A 23,739-nucleotide genomic window follows, 5' to 3' on the forward strand; every position below is an offset into this window, starting at 1 on the left:
TCATTGCATCCCATGGCATCTCCCTGTAACCTTAAAAGGTTATACACAGATGTTAAATAGGAGTAGTGATAAATCATTTAACCAGACTTACACCATTAGTATTTGTATCAGTGTTATTTGCATTGAGTAGCAGCTAGGATATGGTCACAGTAGGACCCCAGTGTAGCAGGCACTATACAAACACGTAACAAAAAGTCAGTCCCCGCTCCCAGGAGTTTACAATCCACAAGAGAAAATAGATAGATTGAACAGAGATCTAGTAAGGTTACACTGTGAAAGAATGCTGTGTGGCCAAAAACAGAGATTCATTATCTTTCTCAGTTAGGAGAGAAAGAAAAGAATATGTCAACAAAGGGAGGAAGTTAATATCGTATGCTGTGTTTCTGATTGTTGCCTGAAGAAATGTCTGGGATACCCAAACTGATAAATAATGTGGTCACTGATGTCTAATCTCAGGATATATATATCATATATATATCATATATATATATCATAAGGATGGAGGCATCAACTCCATTGTCTACAAATATTTTCAGAACTGCCAAGTCCTTTCTCCTGTGTGGCTGGACTGAGATCAAGAACAATAGCAGTTTGGCCCCTTTAAGTTCTTTTTCTTTTATAGTACATGTAACAAACAGAAATCTGTTTCCATCCCTCTGATCAAATGCCACTATGACTATGATGATTCCTCTTTTAAAGGTTTTATGGGCTTTACTTATGAAATATGGTAGACTGTTCCAAGTAGATAAGAGATTTTACATCTACATTCAGACGCCCTTCTTCCTGCAAGGACAGCCAGCAGTCTGACATTTCTGAACTTTACTTGATTTTCTAAGGATTCCATTTACTGCAGTTGTTTTATAACATGATTCCATTATTCAGAGGTGCAGTTTTTAGATAACTGGATAGTATTGTCTAAGTCCTGCACTTTTCATTATTTTTTCCCATCTTGGCTTCCAGCTTAGTAAATACTGTATAGCAGAGATACCCTGAATTTAATTTGAACAGATGTGTTGCAGGAAATGTTTTAAGAATTTAGGAATGAAGTGGCTCTTCTGTAAACAAAAAATATGCAGACCGTCAATAAAATCAGCAGTTATGCCAGAACATTGGAGGGTAGCCAGTGTTTTACCTGTCTTTAAAAGAAGGTCCTTGAGATGATACTGGGAATTCCAGACTTACAAGACTTACTGTAGTATCTGGTGAACTCGTTGAAAGAATAGTTAAAGATAGAATAAAACACCTAAATAACTGTGATATGGTAGGGACTAACTAGCAAAGCTTCTGCAAAGGAAAATCATGTCCCACTAGTTTAATAGAGTTCTTTGAGCATCTCATCAGCAAAATGGTGGGTAAAGGAGAACCAGCTTGATATCATTTGTTTGGACTCTCAAAAGGTCTTTGCCAAAGTCCCTAGGAAGATTCTATTAAGGAAATAAGTAGGCAGATGAGAAATTTATTTCATGAATTAGAAACTGGTCAAGAGACAGACAAGAAAGAGTAGAAATAACGAGCCAATTTTATCATAACAGTTGACTAATAGCAGGTTGCCACAAGATTCAGGATTGAGGTATTGAATACTAGGATCCAATTCTAGGGTTAATGAGCCAGAAAAGTTGTTGGGGACCAAGACCAGGCAGGGGTTGTGGTCTGCGATGGGGTGAAGATGCAGTGGTGGGTGAGTGGGGTTGCAGGATGGTGGGTGTGGAGTGCAGGGGACAAAGGGCAGGACTGGGCTGGGGCAGCCTGCTGTTGGCTGGGCCAGTGTGTGGGGGCCAAGGTGCAGAGACCCTGACTCTATCCGGTGGGAAGGAGCCTCCCAACTCCTGTACTAGAGGGATAGGCATCGATGCTGCCCATTCACCTGGGTTCAATGGGCTGGAAGCCGTCCCCTGCTGATGTCCATGTCCCTCTGTGTCTGAGCAGGGCTTTTGCTCCCCTTTAGAGCCCTGGGCACCTGGTGCCAACCCACCTGGAAAGGGCACACATTGGGGTCTGCCTTGTCACTCTCCAATCCAGCTGCTTGACGTTTGGGGGTGGGGGTTGTAGCATCAGGGAAGACACTAGGGGTCCAAGGCTAACTTTTAAGGAGGTGGTAGGGGCAGCACACTGATGTTTTGCCTAGGGCAGCAGATCGGATCCAGTGGCCTCTGCCAGTGATTAGGCAGTTGGACTGTGGGGTCTTTGCTCAGGATGTGTTAGAGGATCCCAGCCAGGGGCAGTGCCTGGAGTCTGTTCAGGCTCTGGAGGCTTAAAGAACACAGGGATTCAGTTTGGATCTCCTCACAGCAGTCTGGTGAGTATCCAACAGGGGGAGCTCAGCCAGATCTGGGACAGGCTCAGCCAACAGTCTGGTCCAGAGTCTATATATGGCTGATACTCGACACAAATCTGCCTTCTATATGGATTTCCACTGGCATTACTTCGTCCCCAAAGGAAATCAAGCACAAAGGAGGAACTGAAAAGATAAATTTGAATGGCAGAGGTGCTTCAGGGGCATTTGTGTTAGGGTAAATTCAAGAACAAGCAGGCAACAGTTAAGCCCAAAAAGAAAAAGGCATGAGAAAAATGACAAAATCCAGTGGGATCTCCCTTCCCCGCCCTCCTTTCCTAATTCCTCTCATTGCTTACTTCTCCTTTCTGCCATCAGTGAAACTGAGATCTCTTGTCTGTTCTCCTCTAATCCCTCCGGCTGCCTCAGCAACCTTATCCCATTTTCTGATCTCCCTTGCCCACGCCATCATCAGCTCCCTCATCTTTCTTCTCAACCTCTCCGTTCCCTGTGGTTCATTCTCTTTGAAGTACAAGCAAGCATCCTTTTGTGTCTCCCACATTAAAAGAACTCATGGTTGATTCTGGTTGCATCTCCAGCTACCACCCCATTTCCCTTCTTCCCTTCATCTGTAGGCTCATTGAACACTCTGTCTGCAATTGCTGCCTGGAGTTCTTTTCCTCCACTTCCATTGTAAACAGAGACTCTCCTTTCTAGCTTCTGCTCACTCCACTCCCACCAAAGTCTCTGATGACCCATCCTTGGCCAGATCTCCATCCTTATCTTGTGCTCCCCGTCATCTGTTTGTTATATCCACATGTTGTGTCTCACGTTCTAAATAGATTGTAAGCTCTTTAGGGTGGGAACCATCTTTGCTATGTGTATGTTCAGCACGTGGTTCTCTAGGCACCGCTGCAATACAAATATTTATGGTTGATTATTATTATTGTTTATTAGATATACTTGCTTTGAGGTTGAAATGTTGTTGGGAATACCTGGTAGTTCAAAGAAGGGAGATGGATCCTGTTTCTAATCCTCCTTTGGCATAAGGAGTTGGGATCCTTCCTCCTCAGTACTAATACAGAATTAAATTAGAGCTGGAAATTAAACTTCTTGGAGATTAATCCAAATTGATCCATCACCCAGTTACCTATTTATAGTGTAAAATACTGAATTTGTAAATTTCCAGTTTTGCAGAATTTGCTCTAACTGAGGTAGGGAGCTGTATCAAAATGTACCAGTGGATGAATACATAAATTCAAATCCTGAATTAGTACTGTATATGCGTTCTAAAGCTTATACTTTATGCAATATGTGCCGCCAATAAATATCCTGTTTAAAAGTTGGCCTGAATAAGTTATGAATCATAATAATATTGTGCTGAATAAATTCACTATCTCAAATAACTAGCTAAATGTAATTTTTCTTTTTATAGATGAGAGTCTGGAAGGCTCATGGCTAAACAGGAACGACACCATTCAAACACCAGGGGCTCTGCAAACACCACAGCTCACTTCAACTGTATTGAGAGAGAACACTAGACAAATGGGAGAGCAGATTCAAGAGCATGAGTCAGAACATGGATCTGAACAAGATTTTTTACACAAGTATGTACCAAGATGTTAGGCTCAAATGTATTGTGCTGAACAAGAAACACATGCTAAACAAAACAGTTGGGATAGCAGTAGCAGTTATACAACATATTTGTGGTTTTACATTTGCAGCATATATTTTAGGGGGGAAAATCTTTTAGCTGGTAGTTCCATGGGTAGCCTAGTATAAATTGTGTCAATAATATCATTTTTTAGATTCTCAGGAAAAAACTCTGTTAAAACAAAGGTAGAAAGGGCATAGCCATAATTTAGGAGGGAAATATATTACAAGGATGCTGAAATTATCCAATGCAATAACAATATGATTATTTTAAGGCATTTTAGTGTCTGTGGCCCTCAATTAGTTTTAACTGATTTTTAAAGACATGGAATTTTTCTTTTCTTTTTTTCACCACCACAAGGCAGAGTTAAGGTTATTTGGGTCCCCTAACCGTGCATTTTCATAACTTGAAAAATGTTTGAATTTCTTTTAAGTTTAACTTAAAAGCTCTTTTCCTAAGCTTATAATGCTTGTTTGGGGGATAATTATAACATGCCTGTAACTTATTTTACCTGAAATTACTGATCTTAACTCCAGCTTTTTTAGTTTGTCTTGGAATTTCCTTGGTTATCTTAATTTAAAAGTTCATACATGAACATTGAACAAGAAACTTTGAGAATGCTACTATATGATATTTCTAGTACTTTGAAGATATGTAATATCAACCATACATTTTGTTTGTTTGTTTTAACTTTTATAGGCAGATTCACTGGTATGCTCTGGCTGCTTTGTCATTCTGGAGCAAAGCAGCCAGGCCATACTAGCCAATGAAACTGAGTTTACAGGAACTTTATTTTGCCAGTGTAGTGCAAAGCCACCAGAGTATATGCCCTGTTCCTCCTGTCTTGAAGTTGGCCTGAGAAGGAATTTACTGATGTGGCATCTAAAAATCATAAATACAAAATCAGTGCTGTGACTGAGTTAGTAATGCTGCTCTCTATGTGTTAGTCCCCAGATGCAGATATCTTGGTTGGGCCAGCAGAAGCTAGAAGATTTAAATCGAAAGGACAGGACAGGAATGAACTACATGAAAGGGAGAAGTGGTGTAAGGCATGCAGTGTAAGTGTTCAAACCACCAAAGATCCTCTTCATGATGAGTAATTGAATCAATGAATCCGTTAATGATGGACTTAACCCTGCTCTGTGTAGTTGCTATTTTATTAGGGTTTGTACAACATTTTATCTTTTTTAATAAAAGCACACTAACAGCTTTATGAAGTTATGATGTGCATCAGCAGAGGAAGGGTGGGCTAAGGTTTGGCACTCAGCTCTGCAAGACATTGATCTCTCTGGCCGTATCTATCAAACCACTTTAAGCATAAGAGTACTCCCACCAAAGTCAATAGTACCACTCATATGCATAATCATTTGCTGAAGTGCTTTGCTGGTTGGGGCCAGAGTGCCCAGCACCTTACAAGATCAAGCCCTTAATGCTCAGTCCTGGGAATCAGTTTTGGGTTCTGTTCCCAGCATTTGTGGTGATTTACTGTGAAACCTTGAGCAAGTCACAAGACCTCTCTATACTTGCTTGCCCTATTGTAAAATGAAGCTATTACCAGTTGCCTGTCCTGGAGGGTTGTTGTAAGGTTTAATGCTTCGAGTAGCATCCCTATGAGTGCTCCACTTCCACTTCGCGCATGCACCTCTTGAGCCCTTGATCAGGGATTTTCAGTTAGCAGCGTCTGTTCGACTCGTGCATGCACCCTATGCCTCCTGGTACCAGACACCAAGGCTACACAGTTCTCAATCACCTCAGCCTGAGACAGAGCCTTAGTTGAGCATCTTGAGCATACCTTGGCTTTTTTATTTTTCTATAGTTAAGATAGTTAGTATTGTCAGTTGTTAGTACAGTTATATTAGTTAAATAAGCATTGAGAGGACTGTTTTTTCTCTCCTCTCTTTTCCCTTCAGGAGGCTTGTTTTTCCTAGCAGGGCATGCCTTTGTCGCTAGGCTTCAAACGCTGCCTCTCCTGCCGAGAGGTTATACCTGTAAGGACAGCCACTCTAAGTGTGTCTGTTTGTTGGGGGAGTCCCACGTCTCAAAGAATTGCAACCTCTGCCTGGCCCTCAAGTCCAGGGCAAGGAAGAACAGGCAGATTAAACTCACACTATTGATGATGGAACACTACCTTCGGTCAGCTTTTGAGTCAGGCCAGGAGACACCTCTCCACATACCTGTCTCTGGACTGATCCAGTGCCCTTTCAACCTCAGCGCAGGCTTCCCCTAATAAGGTAAAGACTTTGGAGGCTTCATTGAAGACTTCTAAAAAGAGGAGCGCAGACTCTCACATTAAGGAGCCAGCTCTGAAAAAGCCCAGGAGAGTTCTACAGAGAGATTTACAGTCTCCAAAGCCTCAACCTCTTGACTTGATACCACTGAGTTGAAGGACTCCTCCTCTGGTACTGTGGAGGTGGTGAAGTCCCAAAACTTAAAGGAGAGACACGGCTTCTATAGGGCATCGGTATCCTCTACCAGCAAGGAGGGCAAACATAGGCATTCTGGATTGGCATCATCAAGTTCAGACCAGCTGTTGGTACCTATGTATTCGTCACCAAGCAAGCATTGGTGCCAGACACCATCAGCATCTACTTCAGTACACTCTCCATCAATGGTACCATCAACTTCAGCAACTGTGTGCTCGGCTACTGCATCAGTAGTGATCTCCTACTCGGTACCACAAGAATTCAGGTACAAGATACAAAGGATCTCTCTAAAACAGATGAACCAGAGTCCCTGCTCTTTGTAGTTACCATGTGTCTCTCGGTAGCAAGACCTCGATCTCCTGACCACCTTCCTCTGGTAATGCAGGACTCTTCACCACTTTCTGTGAGTGCTCCTCCTTTGAATGAGATGGAGGAGGATGAAGGAGACTTCCAGTTAGTCTCCCCTATTTCTGTTCAGGGTTCTCCAGCATATCCCTTCAGGAACCTACTCTCTGACAGTCACAGGGAAGATCATTATCAAGCCATGGTGGAACCAACCCTATATGCCATCCCCCCTTCCACATGGGTCTCGCCATGGCCATACTTAGATCCCAGGGCTGCCTATTGGAAACAATTGGCCTGACCACCAGTACCATCTTATAGGGAGGCCAGAGTTATCTCCTCCCCAGCCAGCCCCCTCAAGACCACAGGAGGAGATGTTTGAGAAACAAGAAGCCAGGGCACATAAGGAGACCATCCCTCAAATACCTATTTCATCCTCTTCAGTTGAAGCAGTTGCCTCCACCATCATCCATGGTTGATGATTTTCAGCAATTTTAAGGTTTCATAAAGAGGGTAGCTGACTCTCTTCAAATTCTACGTGAAGAGTTCAAGGATTCACAGCACAAACTGTTGGATATCCTGCAGTCAGCAACACCCTTTAGAGTGGCATTACCAAACAGTGAGGTACTCCTAGATCTAGCTGAAACTGTACGGCAGACACCTGCTACTATTCCACCTTTGTGTAAACAGGTGGATAAGATATATTATGTCCCTCCAAGGATTCTGATTTTTTGTTCTCCCACCCTCCACTTGACTCCCTATTGGTGGATGCAGTAAACGAGCAAGGTAGGCAGCACTTCTCTAAGTCCACTGTATATGACAAAGACTAGAAAAGACTGGATCTCTTTGGACAAAAATCCTATGCATCAGCAATCCTACAATTCAGGATCGTGAATTATCAGGCAGTCATGGCCAAATATAATTTTACAAATTCACAGCTTTTATTGAACATCTGACACAGGAATATAGGGAGCAGTTCCAGTCCATCATCTCTGAAGGCGAATTATTGGCCAGAACTGCTCTTCAAGCATCCTTAGATGCTGCGGACACTGCTGCCAGGTCCATCTCCATGATGGAGTTATGTGCAGGGCATCATGGTTCCAACACTTGGAGTTTCAGAGAGAAGTACAGAACACTTTGGAGGACATCCCCTTTGATGGTTATAAGCTTTTCTCGGGGACCACAGATGAGTCCTTGGCCATGCTGAAGGATTCTAGGGCTACTTTACAATCCCTGGGTATATATACATCTACAAATAAGAAAAGATTTAGTAAGTCACAGACTTCCCAGAGATTGTGTCCTGGATTTTCTGGATTCCATAGAGCTTCCAAACCACCAAGGAAAAGACACAGATTTCATAGAAAGAGGGCTGCCCAACTACCCTCCACAACCACCCAATCATCTTTGAAGCAACAGTTTAGATGGGTTGGTCAGGAGTTTGAATCCTCCCTCACGTCTAATTTTACAGCTGCTCCCATTGGCCCTTCTTCCCCCCTCTTTGGAAGACCAACTTTGCCTGTTTCCAACATGCTTGGGGGAGGATCACTACAGGCAAATGGGTTATCAGGGTCTGTTGGTCCGTTCATGCACCCTTGCTCCATCTCATAATTTTGTCAGAGGTGATAAAGGGTGGGGCGAACCGACTGTGGCCTCAGTTCCTTATCTCTGCCGCATGGCCCGAGTCGGAGCCTCTGCTGTTCTCTTGTCTCTTGTGATGCTCTTTCTAAAACACAGAAAAAAGACTGTTTTATGCTTGTATATAGTTAGTATTTTTGTTGTTTTTGCAGTAGTTTAATGTTAGTAGTAGTTTTTAGGATTTTTACAGACTTCAGGATGCTGTTTACCGGTCTGCTTTCCCCATCACCCTTCCCAGCACACATACCTGGGTATTGGATTATGCTGAAGATGCTGGGGTTCAAGATCTGCGCCTCTGGCCCTTGCTTGTTCTCCATCAGTGATGAGCACCAACACTGCCTTTACTGCTTGGGAGAAGCCCACATTGCATCCGGGTGCAGTATCTTCCTCTCCTTCCCAAGCCACTCCTTCCACACCTGGGAAGGTCAGTTTGTACCTCAAGGAGCACCTCATGGTGGTCACCATGAGGCCACAGTAGGATCCAGGCCGGGGAACCCTTCCCTCCTCCCCCCATCCCCGTACAACGGCCTGAGCAATCTAGGAGCACACCTCGTACCACAGAGACCCAGTCTGGTTTCACTGGTACCAGTGCTATGGGATCCCATGCTGGGGCCTAGTCATGAGGCAAGAAAGCATGGCAGTAAATCTTCCTCCAGGCCCAAAAAGGAAACTGTACTGTCCACAATTTCCAGCCATGGAGTCACACACAATGCCGGACCCACCAATTCTGTCCACCAAGTCATACATCCCTTCCAGATCAGCACCACTAAAGTCAAGGGAACCCTCAGTCCTCCGTTCCAGCTCCAGTTCTGACTGCAGAGCGTGTACCACTGACATTTGAGTTGGCTCCTGAGCCTCATGAACTCTTTGCCTTGGAGGAGGTGATGTCTCCATGTCTTCAGGTTCAGTCGCCACTTAAGGGGGTATGCTGTCAAGATCATGTTCCTTCCTGCTCCCTTACATCTCCTGCAGTTCCAATGTTTCCGAAGGTACCACCGTTGGAACCAGGCTCTGACTTTCAGCGTCGGAGGACTCAGATAAAGCACAGGATCTGCCCCTCCTGTACCGTCAATATAACTATCTGAAGGTACCGCCGACTCACTGGCAGTGCTCTCCCTTTCTCCAGCAAAGGAATCATTGGTACCCCACTTCCGGGGGCCTTCCGCAGCAACTATTGGATCCACCTTGTTGGCTGTACTGGGGGACCTGACCCCAGTATCCACATTCGGAACCTTCCCACTCAGCTTGTGAGGAGTCCCCCATCTGGTTTCTTCAACTGTTATTGAGTACGCATTCACGCATTGGAGCCTAACTCCAATGATACCACTGGAACCAGAGAGTTTCTCTTTGTCAGCCTTGGATATTGCAGTGTCTTCGGCTCCCTCCTCACCATCAGATTACTACCGCCAGTTCCAGGACCTTTTAAGCAGAGTGGCTGAACACCTCCACATCCCACTGGAGGAAGTATAGGAAAAACACCACCAGCTGCTTGACATCTTGCATGCCTCATTACTGACCAGAGTGGCTCTACCAACTGATGCCATTCTGCAACCAGCCCAGACTGTCTGGCATACTCCGGCCACTTGCGCACCCACCCCAGGGGGGCAGAGAAGAGGTACTATGTACCTGCGAAGGGGTCTGAGTTCCTGTTCTCTCACCTCCCACCCAATTCCCTCATTATATAGGTGGCGACGGAGCAGACCCAGCAACAGCACCCACACTCCACCTCAGCAGACAAGGAGGGCAAACAATTAGACCTGGGTTTCAAGGTCTTCTCCTCTGCCAGCCTTCAATTTGAAATCTCCAATTACTTGATTCTATTAGCTAAATACAACTTCCTTACCTACAGCAAGTTGACAGACTTTGCAGACAAGCTTCCTCAGCAGGATTGTGCCCGCTTCTAGGCGATCTTAGTGGAAGGGAAACTGTTCTTGAGGACGGCACTCCAGGCTGCAGTGGACGCAGCAGACACTGCTTCGTGCAAGATGGCTAAGGGAATTGTCATGAGGAGGAAATTGTGACTACATTCTTGTTTCTCAAGGAAAGTATAAAACACCATAGAGGACCTCCCTTTCAATAAGTCTCCTCTCTTCAATCAGAAGACAGGCAATTCCCTCCACTCACGTAAGGGTTCCAGAGCCACTCTTCAGTTGCTGGGTATCTCCACACCAGCAGCCAAGTGCAAGCTCTACCACCTGCCACTGATGGGGCAATTCAGAATTCCTCACTTCTTCCATCAGCAGCCCTATGAGCTTCCTTGCATACGACAGAAGATCGAACAGCCCCGTCCTCTCTGTTCATCATCATAGTCTTCAGCATCTCCTACTCAGTCTTCACAGAAGCAATATTTCTGAGTGCATCTAGAGAGCCGCCAAGCAACTTGCCTCTTGCCATACACCCAACCCACCCCCTTACAGGGGCATCTAGCACTCTTTTTATCAACTTGGAGCATAATAATAATGGACAAGTCGTTCTGGATGTCATTCAGTGTGGCTATACAATCAAGTTCACAATGCTACCTCATCCACGTCGCCCACCCCAGCCCTGCCTCAGAAGCCACTCTCATGACAGTATCCTTGCCTTAGAAGTGGACTCCCTACTGAAAGGGGAGCAATAAAACCGATGCCTATGACCTATCAAAGCACAGGGTTCTAGTCCATGTATTTCCTGGTTCCCAAGAAGAAGGCAGGTGGAGACTGATCTTATACCTCCATGGTCTCAACCACTTCATACTCAAGCCAAAGTTTCATATGGTCATCCTAGCAGTCATCATACCTTCGCTAGAAAAAGATGTGGTTTATGGCTCTCAATATGCAGGATGCTTACTTTCATGTAGCTATCCATCCTACCCACAGATGTTTCTTGATATTCATGGCAGGCCCTCAACACTTCCAATACAGGATTCTGCTGTTTGACTCAGTACTGCTCCACAGATCTTCACCAAAGTTTTCTCTGTGGTAGCAGCCAACCTCTGGAATCAGGGTGTCCTTATATTCTCTTATCTTGATGACTGGCTGCTAGCAGCATGATCCAAACGGGAGGTTCGAGCCTCGACCTCTGTGCTGCTCATACTCCTCTCCTCCCAGGGGGTGAGCATAAATATTGAAAAACTGACTTTGATACTCACTCAGTCCCTAGAATTCATAGGGGCCTGCATCGATTCAGTATTGGTGCATGCCTATCTACCAGAGGACAGATTCCAGACCCTCCAAGAGCTTATTGATGGTGGTCTCCATTCCTTCTGTTCTTGCCAGGGGTTGCCTTTCCCTTCTTGGCCTGTACGTATGTTATCACCTTCACTTGTCTTCGCTTTCACTGCCTGCAGCTGTGGCTCCTGAGGGCCTATTTTCCCACGCACCATACCATAGACTTCCTACAGACAGTACCACCCAAGGTTCTCTCCCCCTCAGGTCAAGTCTGCACCAGAATACCGTTCCTTCCGTCCTCCTTGAACATGATGCTCTTTACTGATGCATCGCTTGCTGGATTGGGTGCCCACATGAGCAATCACATGACATGGGACTTGGACTGCTCAAGAATCCTGGATGCACATCAACATCCTGGAACTTCAGGCCATGCAGAGAGCATATTGTACATTTCTCCTATCCTTTCACTCCTTTCATGTTCTCATCATGTCAGACAACACCACCACCATTTACAGCATCAAGAAACAAGGGGCCATGAGGTCGCCAGTACATTGTGCAGAAGTAGTTCATTTTGGGGATTGGTGCATTGTCAGCAGCATATCTTCCCGGGTCTCCAAACATAATTGTGGACTCTCTCAGCAGGAAATTTGTATCCGATCATGAATAGGAACTCCACAGCACCATGGTCGCATACATTTTCAACCTCTGTGGGACTCCAACCAGAGACCTCTTCACTTCCAACGCCAACATCAAATGCCCGCAGTACTGCTCACAGTGAGGGTGGAGGGGTTGGCACCCTCTCCCAAGGTGATGCCCTAGTCATACACTGGTTGAAACAGACCAATTATTCCTTTCCTCCCCTATTGCTCCTGCCATGTGTCCTACACAAGATCCAGCAGGAGAGAACAACGACCATTGTGATCACCCTATTCTGGCCTTGCCAGTTCTGGGTTCCCCTCCTTCACTATGTCAGTGCATCCCCCACTTCTGCTGGTAGTTTCCCTGGAACTCCTCACACACCATGGTGGCAAGATCAGATATCCTGATCAACAGACATTTCACCTATGAGTTCGGTTTTTGGGTGGACATCTTCACTAGAGCAGTACAAGACATCATTTCGAGTAGCAGAAATGAGTCAGTGACGTGGTCCTATAGGGCCAAGTGGAAGTGTTTCACCTTATGGGCCCAGCAGAGGGGTCTTGCCTCTGAGGATGTAGACATCCCTCTTATTCTGGACTACCTCCTGTCCCTGAAGGCGTCAGGACTCTCTCTCAACTCCATCAAGGTGCACATAGCCGCTATCAATGCCTTGCACCACCACCACCCTTCATGGAGGGGCACTCTGTCTTTACACACCCCTTGATTACCACATTTTGGAAGGGCCTCCTATGAACTTATCCACCTGTTCAACCCATTTCTCCCCAATGGGACATCAATCTTGTCCTCTTGGTGTTGATGAAATCATCATTTGAATCTATGGCCTACTGCACCCTGTCTCTCCTTTCCATGGAGGTCATCTTCCTGGTAGTTATTACTTCCATGAGAAGGGTAGGCGAACAGGGGGCCATGATGGCAGAACCCCCCCCCCCTTTGCCACATTCCATAAGGACAAGGTTTCACTGCACTTGCACCCCAAGTTTCTGCCAAAGGTTGTATCCTGCTTTCATCTCAACCATCCCATACACTTACCTGCTTTCTTTCTGAAGCCTCGCACCTCAACGGAAGAACGGCACCTTCACTCCCTCAGTGTCCACAGGATCCTGGCCTTCTACTTGCATAGGACAAGATAATTCAGGAAGTCCCCTAGACTCTGTTGCTCTAGTGGAAAAGATTAAGGGGCAAGTGATCTCCACTCAAAGGATCCCTAAGTGGTTTTCGGGGTGTATTATGCTCTATCAGTTGTCAGGACTGTCTCCACCCCTTGGGGTATGAACCCACTCCACAAGGGCACAAGCATCAACTACAGCCATGCTTCATGACGTACCACTTACAGACATATGTAGGGGGGCCATGTGAAGTTCGGTACGTACCTTCTCTTCCCATTATGCCTTAGTATGAGACTGCAACGGATGCCTCGTTTGGCATGGCTGTTCTCCATTTCACAGTTCCATCATCTTCCTCATACCCTTGTCCTAACTAGGTGGTGGTTGTTAATCACCCTCCGTGGAATACAGTAGGGACCATCGTTCAAAGAAGAAGAGGCTGTTACTTAACTATAACTGGAGGTTCTTCAAGATGTGTGGTCCTTATCTGTATTCCAGTCCCGCTCTCCTTCCCCTCTACTGCGGATCTGTTTCATTTGCAGTGGAGAAGGAACTGAGAATGTGGTTGGTCCGCCCCGCCCTTTATCGCCTCAGACAAAACCATGAGGCAGAGCAAGGGTGCATGTGCGTACCAGCGGACACTACTGCTTTAAAAATCTCCAGCTCTGGACTCATGGCGCATATTTATAACCCTCAGTGGATTACAAATAGGGACCACACATCTTGAAGAACCTCCAGTTACAGGTAAGTAAAAAGTCCTCTTTTTCTTTCACTAGAGAAAGGGGATTGATCATCAGCCCTCTAACTACAAGATACCTATTTTTGTACAATGATTCACCCATCACACAGGAGCTACCTACACTTCAGTATAGGCCAGGATCATTTACAGTACCAAGTGCTCTCTTTTGGTCTTTCCTCAGTCCCAAGGGTGTTCTCAAAGGTCTTGGTGGGAGTGGCTGCTTACCTCCAACAAAAAGCGATCCTAGTCTTCCTGTACTTCAGCAACTGGCTACTCAAGGGCTTGTCTTGTGAAGCAGTGCTATCTTCCACCCAGACAGCCCTTGCTCTGTTTCAGGAGTTGGGTCTGCAACTTAACGTGAAAACATCCTTGTTAACCCCTGTACAGAAGATAGAGTTTATAGGGGTGCATCTAAACTCATTAACAGCCTGACCCTACCTTCCCTTAGACAGATTTGTAACTTTGTCAGGTCTGGTGTAGGCAATTCAAGGGAGCCCTTGGACCACAATAAGGAACTGTCGAGCTCCTGGGACACAGGGCACCTTACACCTTTGTGATCAATCACTCAAGGCTACGCCTCTGCTGCTTCCAGGGTTGGTTCAGAGACATCTTGTACAGACAGGTGATGGTTCCTCTACAAGTGAAAAAGTCCCTAGACTGGTGGAAAGATCAACTCAACCTCTGTTCAGGTGTTCCTTTCTGTCGCTGAGATTCATCAGTGACTTTAACAGACACATCACTTCTGGAATGGGGAGCCGACCTCAGCACCCTCACAACTCGGGGCAGATGGACAACTCAGGAAACCAGTCTCCACATCAATCTATTGAAGATCAGGGCTGTCAGGAGGGTTTGCCTTCATTTCCTACCCCTCATCAAGGGTGAATCAATGAGGGTCATGATGGACAATGTATCCTGTACATTCTATATTAACAGCAGGGAGGAGCAAGATCCCTCTCCCTATATGCCAAAGCCATGAAACTATGGAACTAGTGCATAACTTATCCAAATTTCAGCAGTCTGCCTCCCAAGTGTTCAGAACACCACAGCCAATGTCCTCAAGAGGCACTTCTCACAGGACCATGAAGGGGAGCTAGACACCCATGTTCTCCACAGCATATTCCAAAGATGGTAGATCTCTGCGCCACCTCCAGAAATAGGAAGTGCCCTCTCTTCTGCTCAAGAGTGGGTATAGGCCACCAATCCCTGGGAAACACCTTTCTTCTCTCTTGGAAGAATGTATTCTACGTGTTTGCGCCAACGCCACTGATACTAAGCTTGATGAACAGGATCAGACAGGACAGAGCCAAAGTTATACCAATAGTGCCTACCTGGCCAAGACAAGCTTGGTTCTTTTACCGACTTCACCTATGTGTCCAACCATAATTCAGGCTTCCAGCCATTCTTCATCTCTTGTCGAAGGATGCCAGTCATGTGTTTCATCCCAACCTAGTGGTTCTCCACCTCAGGGCGTGGGTCCTCAATGGTTCATGGGGTTAGTATTCTCCTGCTCTATGGAAGTACAACAGGTGTTACTGAATAGTAGAAAGAGGTCAACTCATGCTATTTACCTGCAGAAATGGAAGAGATTCTTCCTTTGATGTTGTCCTCACTGCCTCCTGCCTGAGTTGAAGACACTTTCAGCCATCCTGGATTACCTCTTGGATCTGAAGAAATCAGGGTTATCAGTTATTTCAGTTAAGGTTCATTTGGCCACAATATCAGCCTTTCTTCCTCTGGTAGAAGGATTTTTGCTCACCCTGTACCTAGGTTCATTAAGAGCTTGAGGAATCTCTATTCCCAGATTAGGGACCCCACTGCAACCTGGGACCTCAACTGGGTATTTTGATACTGCGATAGGTTCAAACGGCAATCAGCTCTCTGTTCCATTTATCTTTAGCCTATTTAGTAGCCATCACATCAGCCAGTAGTGTCAGGGAGATTGGTGCTTTGGTGACCCTGCAGGAATCCTATTTGCATACCCTGGATGTTAGAAGAACTTTGGCTTTCTACTTAGATAGTACCGAGCAATTTAGAAAATCACCTAGGGTCTTCATCTCCTTCACTGGTAGATCCAAGAGCTCCACAATCTCTCCTCAGAGACTATCAAGATGGATATCTCAATGTCTTATCACTTGCCATGATGCTGCAGGCATTCATTCCTCCCAAAGGTGATAGCACATGGGACCAGAACACAGGTAACATCTACAGCATTACTTAAGAATGTTCAGTATCTGATATATGTAGGGTGGCTACATGGGCTTCAATACATACATTTTTGAAACATCAAGCCCTGATCCATGCCACCAGATCTGATGAGGCACTTGGTATTGCAAGTATCTTCAGTTCTGCACTCACTTCCTAAACTCCTTGCTCCTTCTGGGGATACTGCTCAGAAGTCACCTGAAGCGGAGCAGCCATAGTACTTGAAGAAGAGGAGGTTACTCACTTTGTGTAGTAACTGCAATTCTTCAAAATGTGTCCCCTGATGAGTGCTCCACTACCACCCTCCCTTCCCTCTGCTTTAGACTGTTCTCTATGGGACATGGGTGGAGAAGAAACTGAGGGTGGTTTGCCCGCATGCCCCTATATCGTCTCAGTGTTCAGCATGAGGTGGCATAGGGCGCATGTGTGGGCCGAAAAGACACTGCTAACTGAAAATCTTCAGTCAAGGACTCAAGAGGCGCAGGTGCACCTGAAGTGGAGCATCCATAGGGATACACATCTCAAAGAACCAGAGTTATTGCAGAAAGTGGGTAACCTCTTCTTAAATGTTTGCAATGCGCTTATATAGGACTGTTTATCTTAATCTTTCAAAGAGTGTTAAGTTATTTTGACATCTGAGATCTCCATTCAGTAGCTAACATGATAAATGGGTTATTTTTGTTTTCAGCCTAAAGTATTAATGTTCAGCCCAAAGAGTGGAAGGCTGGTTGTTTGTAATTAAAAATTTAAAAAAAGGAGAAGAAAAAACCATGGTTGGAAGTGTTAAATGCCTTGATAATGTTTTCTCTTTAATAATCAGACGGGGTCTAATGGAGGATGATGCTGAGCCCATCTTTGAAGATGTAATGATGTCCTCACGAGGTCAGCTAGAGGATATGAATGAGGAGTTTGAAGACACCATGGTCATTGATCTGGTCAGTAAGGCCTGAATATTAATAACAAGTTTTAAATGGGTCAGGATAGTTAGAGGGTAAGAAACTACAAAAACAGCTTCCCAAAATGATCTGCCTGCCTTCTAGTTTTTTGAGCACCTGATTGAGGGAGATGATTGGAGGGCCATCAACTGTAAGTACGGACCCCACTGATCTCCTGATTGTAGAAACACAGGAACTATTACTCAGCCACAGCTCCTTCCAGTGTAGTGTCCTAGTCTAGGTAGTAACAAGTACCTGGTGCTTGAAGAAGTTAAAAAAAAACTCACCATAATACACCTCGCCAGTTGTGAGAACATTCTTTCCTAACAGGAGATCTGTTTATACCCCAAAGCATGAGATGTCATTTCCCTTGTATTGTTTTGATGGGTGGCTAATTATTCATAGTAGTAGCAGTACAAGTGCCTCAGTCGTCCAAATGGTCTTTTTTAAAATCCAATAACTGCATTTGCCTCAGTGACCTCTTGTCACAGTACTGGCTGGCTACATACTGCCTAGTATTTCCTTTTATTGGTTCTGAATTTACTGTCATTTTAATTTTGAATGTGGTTGCTTTGTATTATGTGAAATGTGGAAAAGGAAGGACTGATCAGCTTTCACTGTACTATCTTTAGCATTTTGCATACTTCAGCCAAGCTCCTTTTATCCTATCCATCCTAAATAATCATAGGCCAAATTTTCAATCTTGGGTGTTTGAAGTTAGGTGTCTAACTTTGAGTGCTCAATGTATTGTAAGATTGGGTCCTAAGAGCTCTGCTTTTCTGCAAGGATGTCACTAACAATTCAGTTGCTGCCTCAAAGGCTCAGCTGTTATTAGCACTCGTATCCTTTTTTTAAAAAATAATAATAATAAAAATCACTTTTTTATGGGTAATCCAATAAGAGAGGAGACAAAGGATTTGATCCAGGTCCCATTCAGATCAATTGAAAACTCCCATTGACTTGAATAGTGTAGGATGAAGCCCAAAGGGAACAAATATTCCCTAACACAGACTACACTGTATTGAGACCTTTTTCAAAAGTCTGATTTATTTACTGTAGGTGCATTCCAATTTCAAAGCTGGACTGGCATGAGAAAGGTAAATCTTAGAAGTGAAGAGTACCAGAGAGTTTCATGAAGCCCAGTCTATGGCCCTGATTCTGGAAAGCATCCCTATTCAGGAAGGGCACATAAGCAAGTGCTTAAAGTTAAGCACATGCTTAAATCCCATTGGAAATAACTGGAGTTAAGCACATACTTGAAGATAAGTGTGTGCTTGAGTACTTTCCTGCACTGGGGCCTATATTAGGCCTGGTCTAAGCTTAGCAGTTAGGTCAACATAGCTATGGTGCTCCAGGGTATGAAAGATTCATACCCCTACACACTGTAGCTATCCCAACCTAACCCCTGGTGAAGATGCAGCGAGGTTGATGGAAGAATTCACTACAGTACCATAGTTGTGCTGCAATAGTGCCTATAGTGTAGATGTGGCTTTAGTATCTAGAAATCCTTGCCAAACCCAACTCACCAGAGGAAGCCACTAACATGCTTCTGTACATTGTATGTATCCTGTACATATATTTCTTTTAAGTGACATGAACATAGTATGTTACTCTAAATGAGGAACTGTTCCTACCTGAATATAGGGAACAATTCAATAAATGACTTCTTCTTCCAGCCACCTTCAAGAAATCGACGAGAACGAGCTGAATTGAGGCCGGACTTCTTTGACTCTGCAGCTATCATTGAGGACGATTCAGTAAGATTTTACTTAGCACTGTTTTCCATTTGTTTGAGGGCTTTTTATTTTACCTCCAAAGTTAACTGATGTTTTTTAATCATTTTTCTAGGGATTTGGAATGCCTATGTTCTGAAGTCTGGGGAAGACGTTTTACAAATTTGGAACTCTATTGTTTAGAGCTAGAGGCCTATATACTGTGATAGCTTGTATGAAAACCACATTTTTGATGTGATATGGTTTGATTTTTAACCAAATGATTACAGTCAATCCCATTTTGTAGTGAAAGAGGAGAAGAGGACCTTCTTAATGATACAAAGGAATGTTGGCCAATCCAATCACCTCAGAAAGGCTGACCTAAAAGAATCGTTTGTATCCCTGTTCTTGACTGTCCTTATACAGATGTTTTTTTTCTGGATGGGAAGGGAGTTTTAAATTGTTAAGACAGCTGTCAAAATAAACACTGTTCTACACATGTTTTCTGAAAACATTGAATGAAAACAAAAAACTTTTTAACTTTATTTTTCTGCTGTACAATTTAAAACTGTTTTAACATTTGCCTTTTTATGTTTTAAAAGCTAGCCATTTTTATTAAACCTATGCCTGTCAGTGACTGACTAGCAATGATGCTATAAGCAGGTCATCCTGGCTGCAGAAATGTGTTTTTAAACACACTGGATTTGATTAACAGTATGGTACGTGTATATCCTCTCATAGGCATTGAAAAGAGCAGAACACTCTTACAAAAGAGGTTAGAAATCTAATGAAGTGCATCTCTGCCAAAAAAGTCAGATTCTGATATGATAAACCCAGATTTTATACTCTTGAGAAGATTTATTTTTATTTATAATGGGGCATAAAATAAGAGATGTCCATGAAGCCACTTTTCCAACAGATGCTGTGTAACATTCATTTTATATAGCACATGGGGACACAAAAACAGTACATTTTCTATTGGTACTTGCTCTGTGCATTTTTAGCAACTTATACCAGCAAATAAAGTATTCTCAGTAAAACACACAAATGGTTCTCAAGTAGTCACTTTGCTGTTTTTACTACCTATTTCATGCCCTGCCAATCCAAGGTACATAAACAGCAACTTTCCTATATAAAATAGATCCAGGGGGGAGAAAAGGAATCGCTTTAGCATTCTAAAAGCAATTTTAACTGTACCATATAAAAATGTCTACTTTCCATGCCGCAAATACCCTTTTGTGCTATTTTTGTAAATTAATTTTGCCAGTTAGAAGTACTGTACGTGCTGCATAGAAATTTGTGCTTAGATGGTGAAGTTCTTAAGCTTACAATGGAATACAGCTACATTTTCAGTGTTAACTGTGCATATTAAGAGTAATTCTTTGAAAAAATACAATTTTTCAAAAAAGTAAAAAAAACCCAAAAAGTTCTCAGCTAATTCATTGTAATAAGAGATTTTCAGTGTCTTCAATGATTTGGAATCTCATTATGCTTAGATTTTATGACTCTGCCTAGTAGCTGCTACTGTAGTTTAAAACTGGCCTGACATTCAGAGGTGCTGACCACCCACAACTCCCACTGACTAAAGGACCTCTGAAAATCAGCACCAAAACGTTAATCTTCCTTTCTGAGTTTGAATGTTAGCATTTGAGATACAAAGCGTATTGACCCACTTCAAGCACAGCAGGTTTAGAGTTGCTTTTATTAGCAACTGCAAAATTATCATGGAGCTTTCTCTTTTACAAGGTCATTTGGAAAAAACCATCATGTACACCTAGTACTTATCTTTGGGGAGGAAAAAACAACTAATGTAAAAACAAATCATTCTTTTCATTCTTTTAACAGCTGAGATTTTTCTCAATGTGTACAGTTCTCAGAAAGTCTTGGTTGCCAAAAATGTTTAACTCGGTAATTCAGCCATTCCTCAAGTGTAGATGGGGGACTATTGTAACAGCCTCTGAGGTTGCTGGATCATTTCTTTATAACCAGGGTGCAAGTTACCCCCAGGGGATAGAGGGTGGGCAGGAATGGCTGCATTATCATGTCAGCACTGTAGTTCTGTGAGCATAGTAGCATAATAAATGCTGCATGGTTTGAGTCATAGTCACAGACAAACCTCGTGCTTCGCAGTCCTCTGTGTGGAAAACTGAACCCTGAGTTATAGATTGTAAACTACTGTATAACATAACAAAGGTCACTTGGACGGCCCCTCCAATGGGTTTCCAGTTCAGTTCGCAGTCAATAGGTTTTTTGTATTGAGAGTGTCTCCTTGATTGGTTTTGCTAGTCATTCTGTAAATTGTACATTTACAATATGAGGTTTTTTTTTCCTTTTGTACAATTTAAAACTGATGCTTCACCTTTCCTTTAATAAACTATTCAAAGTCATGTGTGTGTGGTGAGCATCCTCTTCGCCATACATCATTTTAAAATAGCATCTGGCCGGTCATCACAGAACATTCCCGTAGTTAAGGTTGAAAGGCAGCTTTCACTTTAAGCCGCAACTCCCTCTCCAGACTCCATGTGGCTATTGCTCATGTTCAGGCTTAGGTCTCAGGGCAAAGGAGATTTGTGTGTGATGTTTGCAGTAAATCTGATGAGTTGTCATTTGAGTCTGGGAATTTTGAACTATTACAGGCTTTCTCATTAGAGAACAGCAATGTCTTTGCCATGATTCAAAGACACATTTCAGGTGAATTACACTCCTTCCACTTAAAGCTCAAGTAACCATGTAGGTAGAGTACAGGGATGATTCAGAAATAAAAAGGTTTAACATTCCAATAGGCTGGAGTTTGTGATAAAGATTTACAAATTCACCAAGGTGACTGTCTCCTCCTCTGCTACTGAGAGTCTGAAAATCTGGCATGACTTTCACCAATGCCAAGCTGTGAATGCACTCGCTTCTACAGTGTCAAGGAGAACTGAGATATCTACTGGTGAACTGGTGAAGATGCAGTGTGGTCCCAGGGGTAGTGCGCTGAGCTAAGATTCAGGGGACCTACATTTTGTTCTAGATCTACCATTAGCAGGTTGGGTGATCTTGTTCATGTTGCATCACCTCTCTGGCCTGGATCTACACAGGGACTTAGGCATTGCAATACTACGCAGCATGATACCTAGCAAATCACAGGAACACCACTGCAGTCCCCATAGCCTGAGCTAGACTCCTAGGTTCCCTATACAATGAATGGGGAGAGATAGGAGCTTTAGAATGTGATCCACAAAAGCCAGCACACTAGGCAGAGAGCTGCCTGAGCTGCCAGTGGGAGATGATGATACAGGTACATGCGAAGCCTCATCTCTCTCTTGGAGAGAGGCACCTATCTCTGCTATTAAGTTACAAATGGAAACAAGCTACTTGGAGTCAGGCAGCTTAGGCACATAAGGCATTTCTTGTGGGAATGAGTTAGGCACCTGCCTCAGTCCATGTACACGGGAGGGGAAGGCAGGGAGAAGAGGAGGTGGTACCCACCTCATAACTTTTAACCCAGTAATTTAGAGCACTTGCCTGGGATGTGCAAGACGCAGGGTCAATTCCCCCTCTCTGCCAAAGGAGAGGTGAAAGAATTTGAACAGGCATCTCCTGTCTCTCAGGAGGACGCTCTAACCACTGAGCTCTGGGCTATTCTGATGTGGAGGACATTCCCTACAAGTCCGTTCTATTGATGCCATTCCAGTTTGGATAAATAATGAAATAGTGATGGGAGCACGGTGACTGATCCTAGTATTTTCCACCTCCCAGGTGGGTGCCTTAACCACTGGACTACAGGGTCATTCTCTCTTCCTTATTTTCTGACCTGGTGGGGGTTAGAAGTTGGGAAACTGAGTCTCAAATCCACCCAATTTAGGCTTAATCAATTTTCCTATTTATAAACTTCAGAGAGAATTATTGTCACGTATATGTCTGGACATACATTTATGCGAAATAAATAGGGCTCTAGCAAATTCACAGCCATGAAAAATGCATCACGGACAATGAAATCTGGTCTCCCCCCATGAAATCTGGTCTGTTGTCTGCTTCTACTCTATACTATACAGATTTCACGGGGGAAACCAGTGTTTCTCAAATTGGGGATCCTGACCCAAAAGGGAACTGCAGGGGGGGTCACAAGGTTATTTTAGGGGAGAGTTGCAATATTGCCACCCTTACTTCTGCTCTGCCTTCAGAGCTGGACATCCGGAGAGTGGTGGCTGTTGGCCAGGTGCCCAGCTCTGACGGCAGCGTGCCACCAGCAGCAATGCAGAAGAAAGGGTGGCAATACCATACCATGCCTGCCTTACTTCTGCACTGCTGCTGGCAGCAGCTCTGCCTTCAGATCTGGACAGCTGGAGAGCATCAGCAGCTGGCCGGGATCTCAGCTCTGACAGCAGGCAGCGCTGCCGCCATCAGCAGTGCAGAAGTAAGGGTAGCAATACCACAACCCCTCCTATAATAACCTTGCAACCAAAAAAACCTCCTTTTTGGGTCAGGATCCCTACAATTACAACACTGAAATAGCTGAAATCATGACATTGATTATTTTTAAAATCTTATGACTGTGAAATTGACCAAAATGGACTGTGAATTTGGTAGGGCCCTACAGATAAATAAACAGCCCAAGTTACTACATTCCAGGTGGGACATACCGCAGTACAATCCAGACTAGTTGGGGGGCTGTGTCATCCCTGTCCTGCACCTTGGAAGAGGAGCGGGGAATCCCTGGGATGTTTGTCCCTCCTTTTTCTGCTTTCAGTCCCTATCTTGAAAAACATTTCCAGTTTAGATCCAGGAGACAAAAAGTCTATGTGGAAAATGTTCCCTATTCAGCTTTTTTGCCTGTTCAAATTTCCTGTTTTCCCACTCTGCTTGATGACCCTGTTTACTGCTTAAATGCAAATTAAGGCAAGCATACGTTCCTTCCTTTATTTAGGACAGAC

The 23,739-nt window shown here is 44.1% G+C and overlaps 1 protein-coding gene across 5 annotated transcripts in view; it reads left to right on the forward strand.

The window, feature by feature from the left end:
• STAG1 (STAG1 cohesin complex component) overlaps positions 1-21,204 on the forward strand; it is a 373,810-nt gene extending 352,606 nt beyond the window's left edge. For all 5 annotated transcript variants that reach the window (XM_077825490.1, XM_077825488.1, XM_077825489.1 and 2 more), the window contains 5 exons: positions 3,708-3,879; positions 4,874-4,984; positions 16,997-17,111; positions 18,788-18,868; positions 18,960-21,204. In XM_077825490.1, coding sequence (XP_077681616.1) covers positions 3,708-3,879; positions 4,874-4,984; positions 16,997-17,111; positions 18,788-18,868; positions 18,960-18,983 — 503 coding nt within the window. In that variant the 3' untranslated portion in view covers positions 18,984-21,204. The remainder of the gene's footprint in view (positions 1-3,707; positions 3,880-4,873; positions 4,985-16,996; positions 17,112-18,787; positions 18,869-18,959) is intronic.
• Positions 21,205-23,739: the final 2,535 nt, after the last annotated feature.

This window comes from Eretmochelys imbricata, chromosome 9, assembly GCF_965152235.1.
Source record: "Eretmochelys imbricata isolate rEreImb1 chromosome 9, rEreImb1.hap1, whole genome shotgun sequence".
Taxonomy (NCBI): Eukaryota; Metazoa; Chordata; order Testudines; family Cheloniidae; genus Eretmochelys; species Eretmochelys imbricata.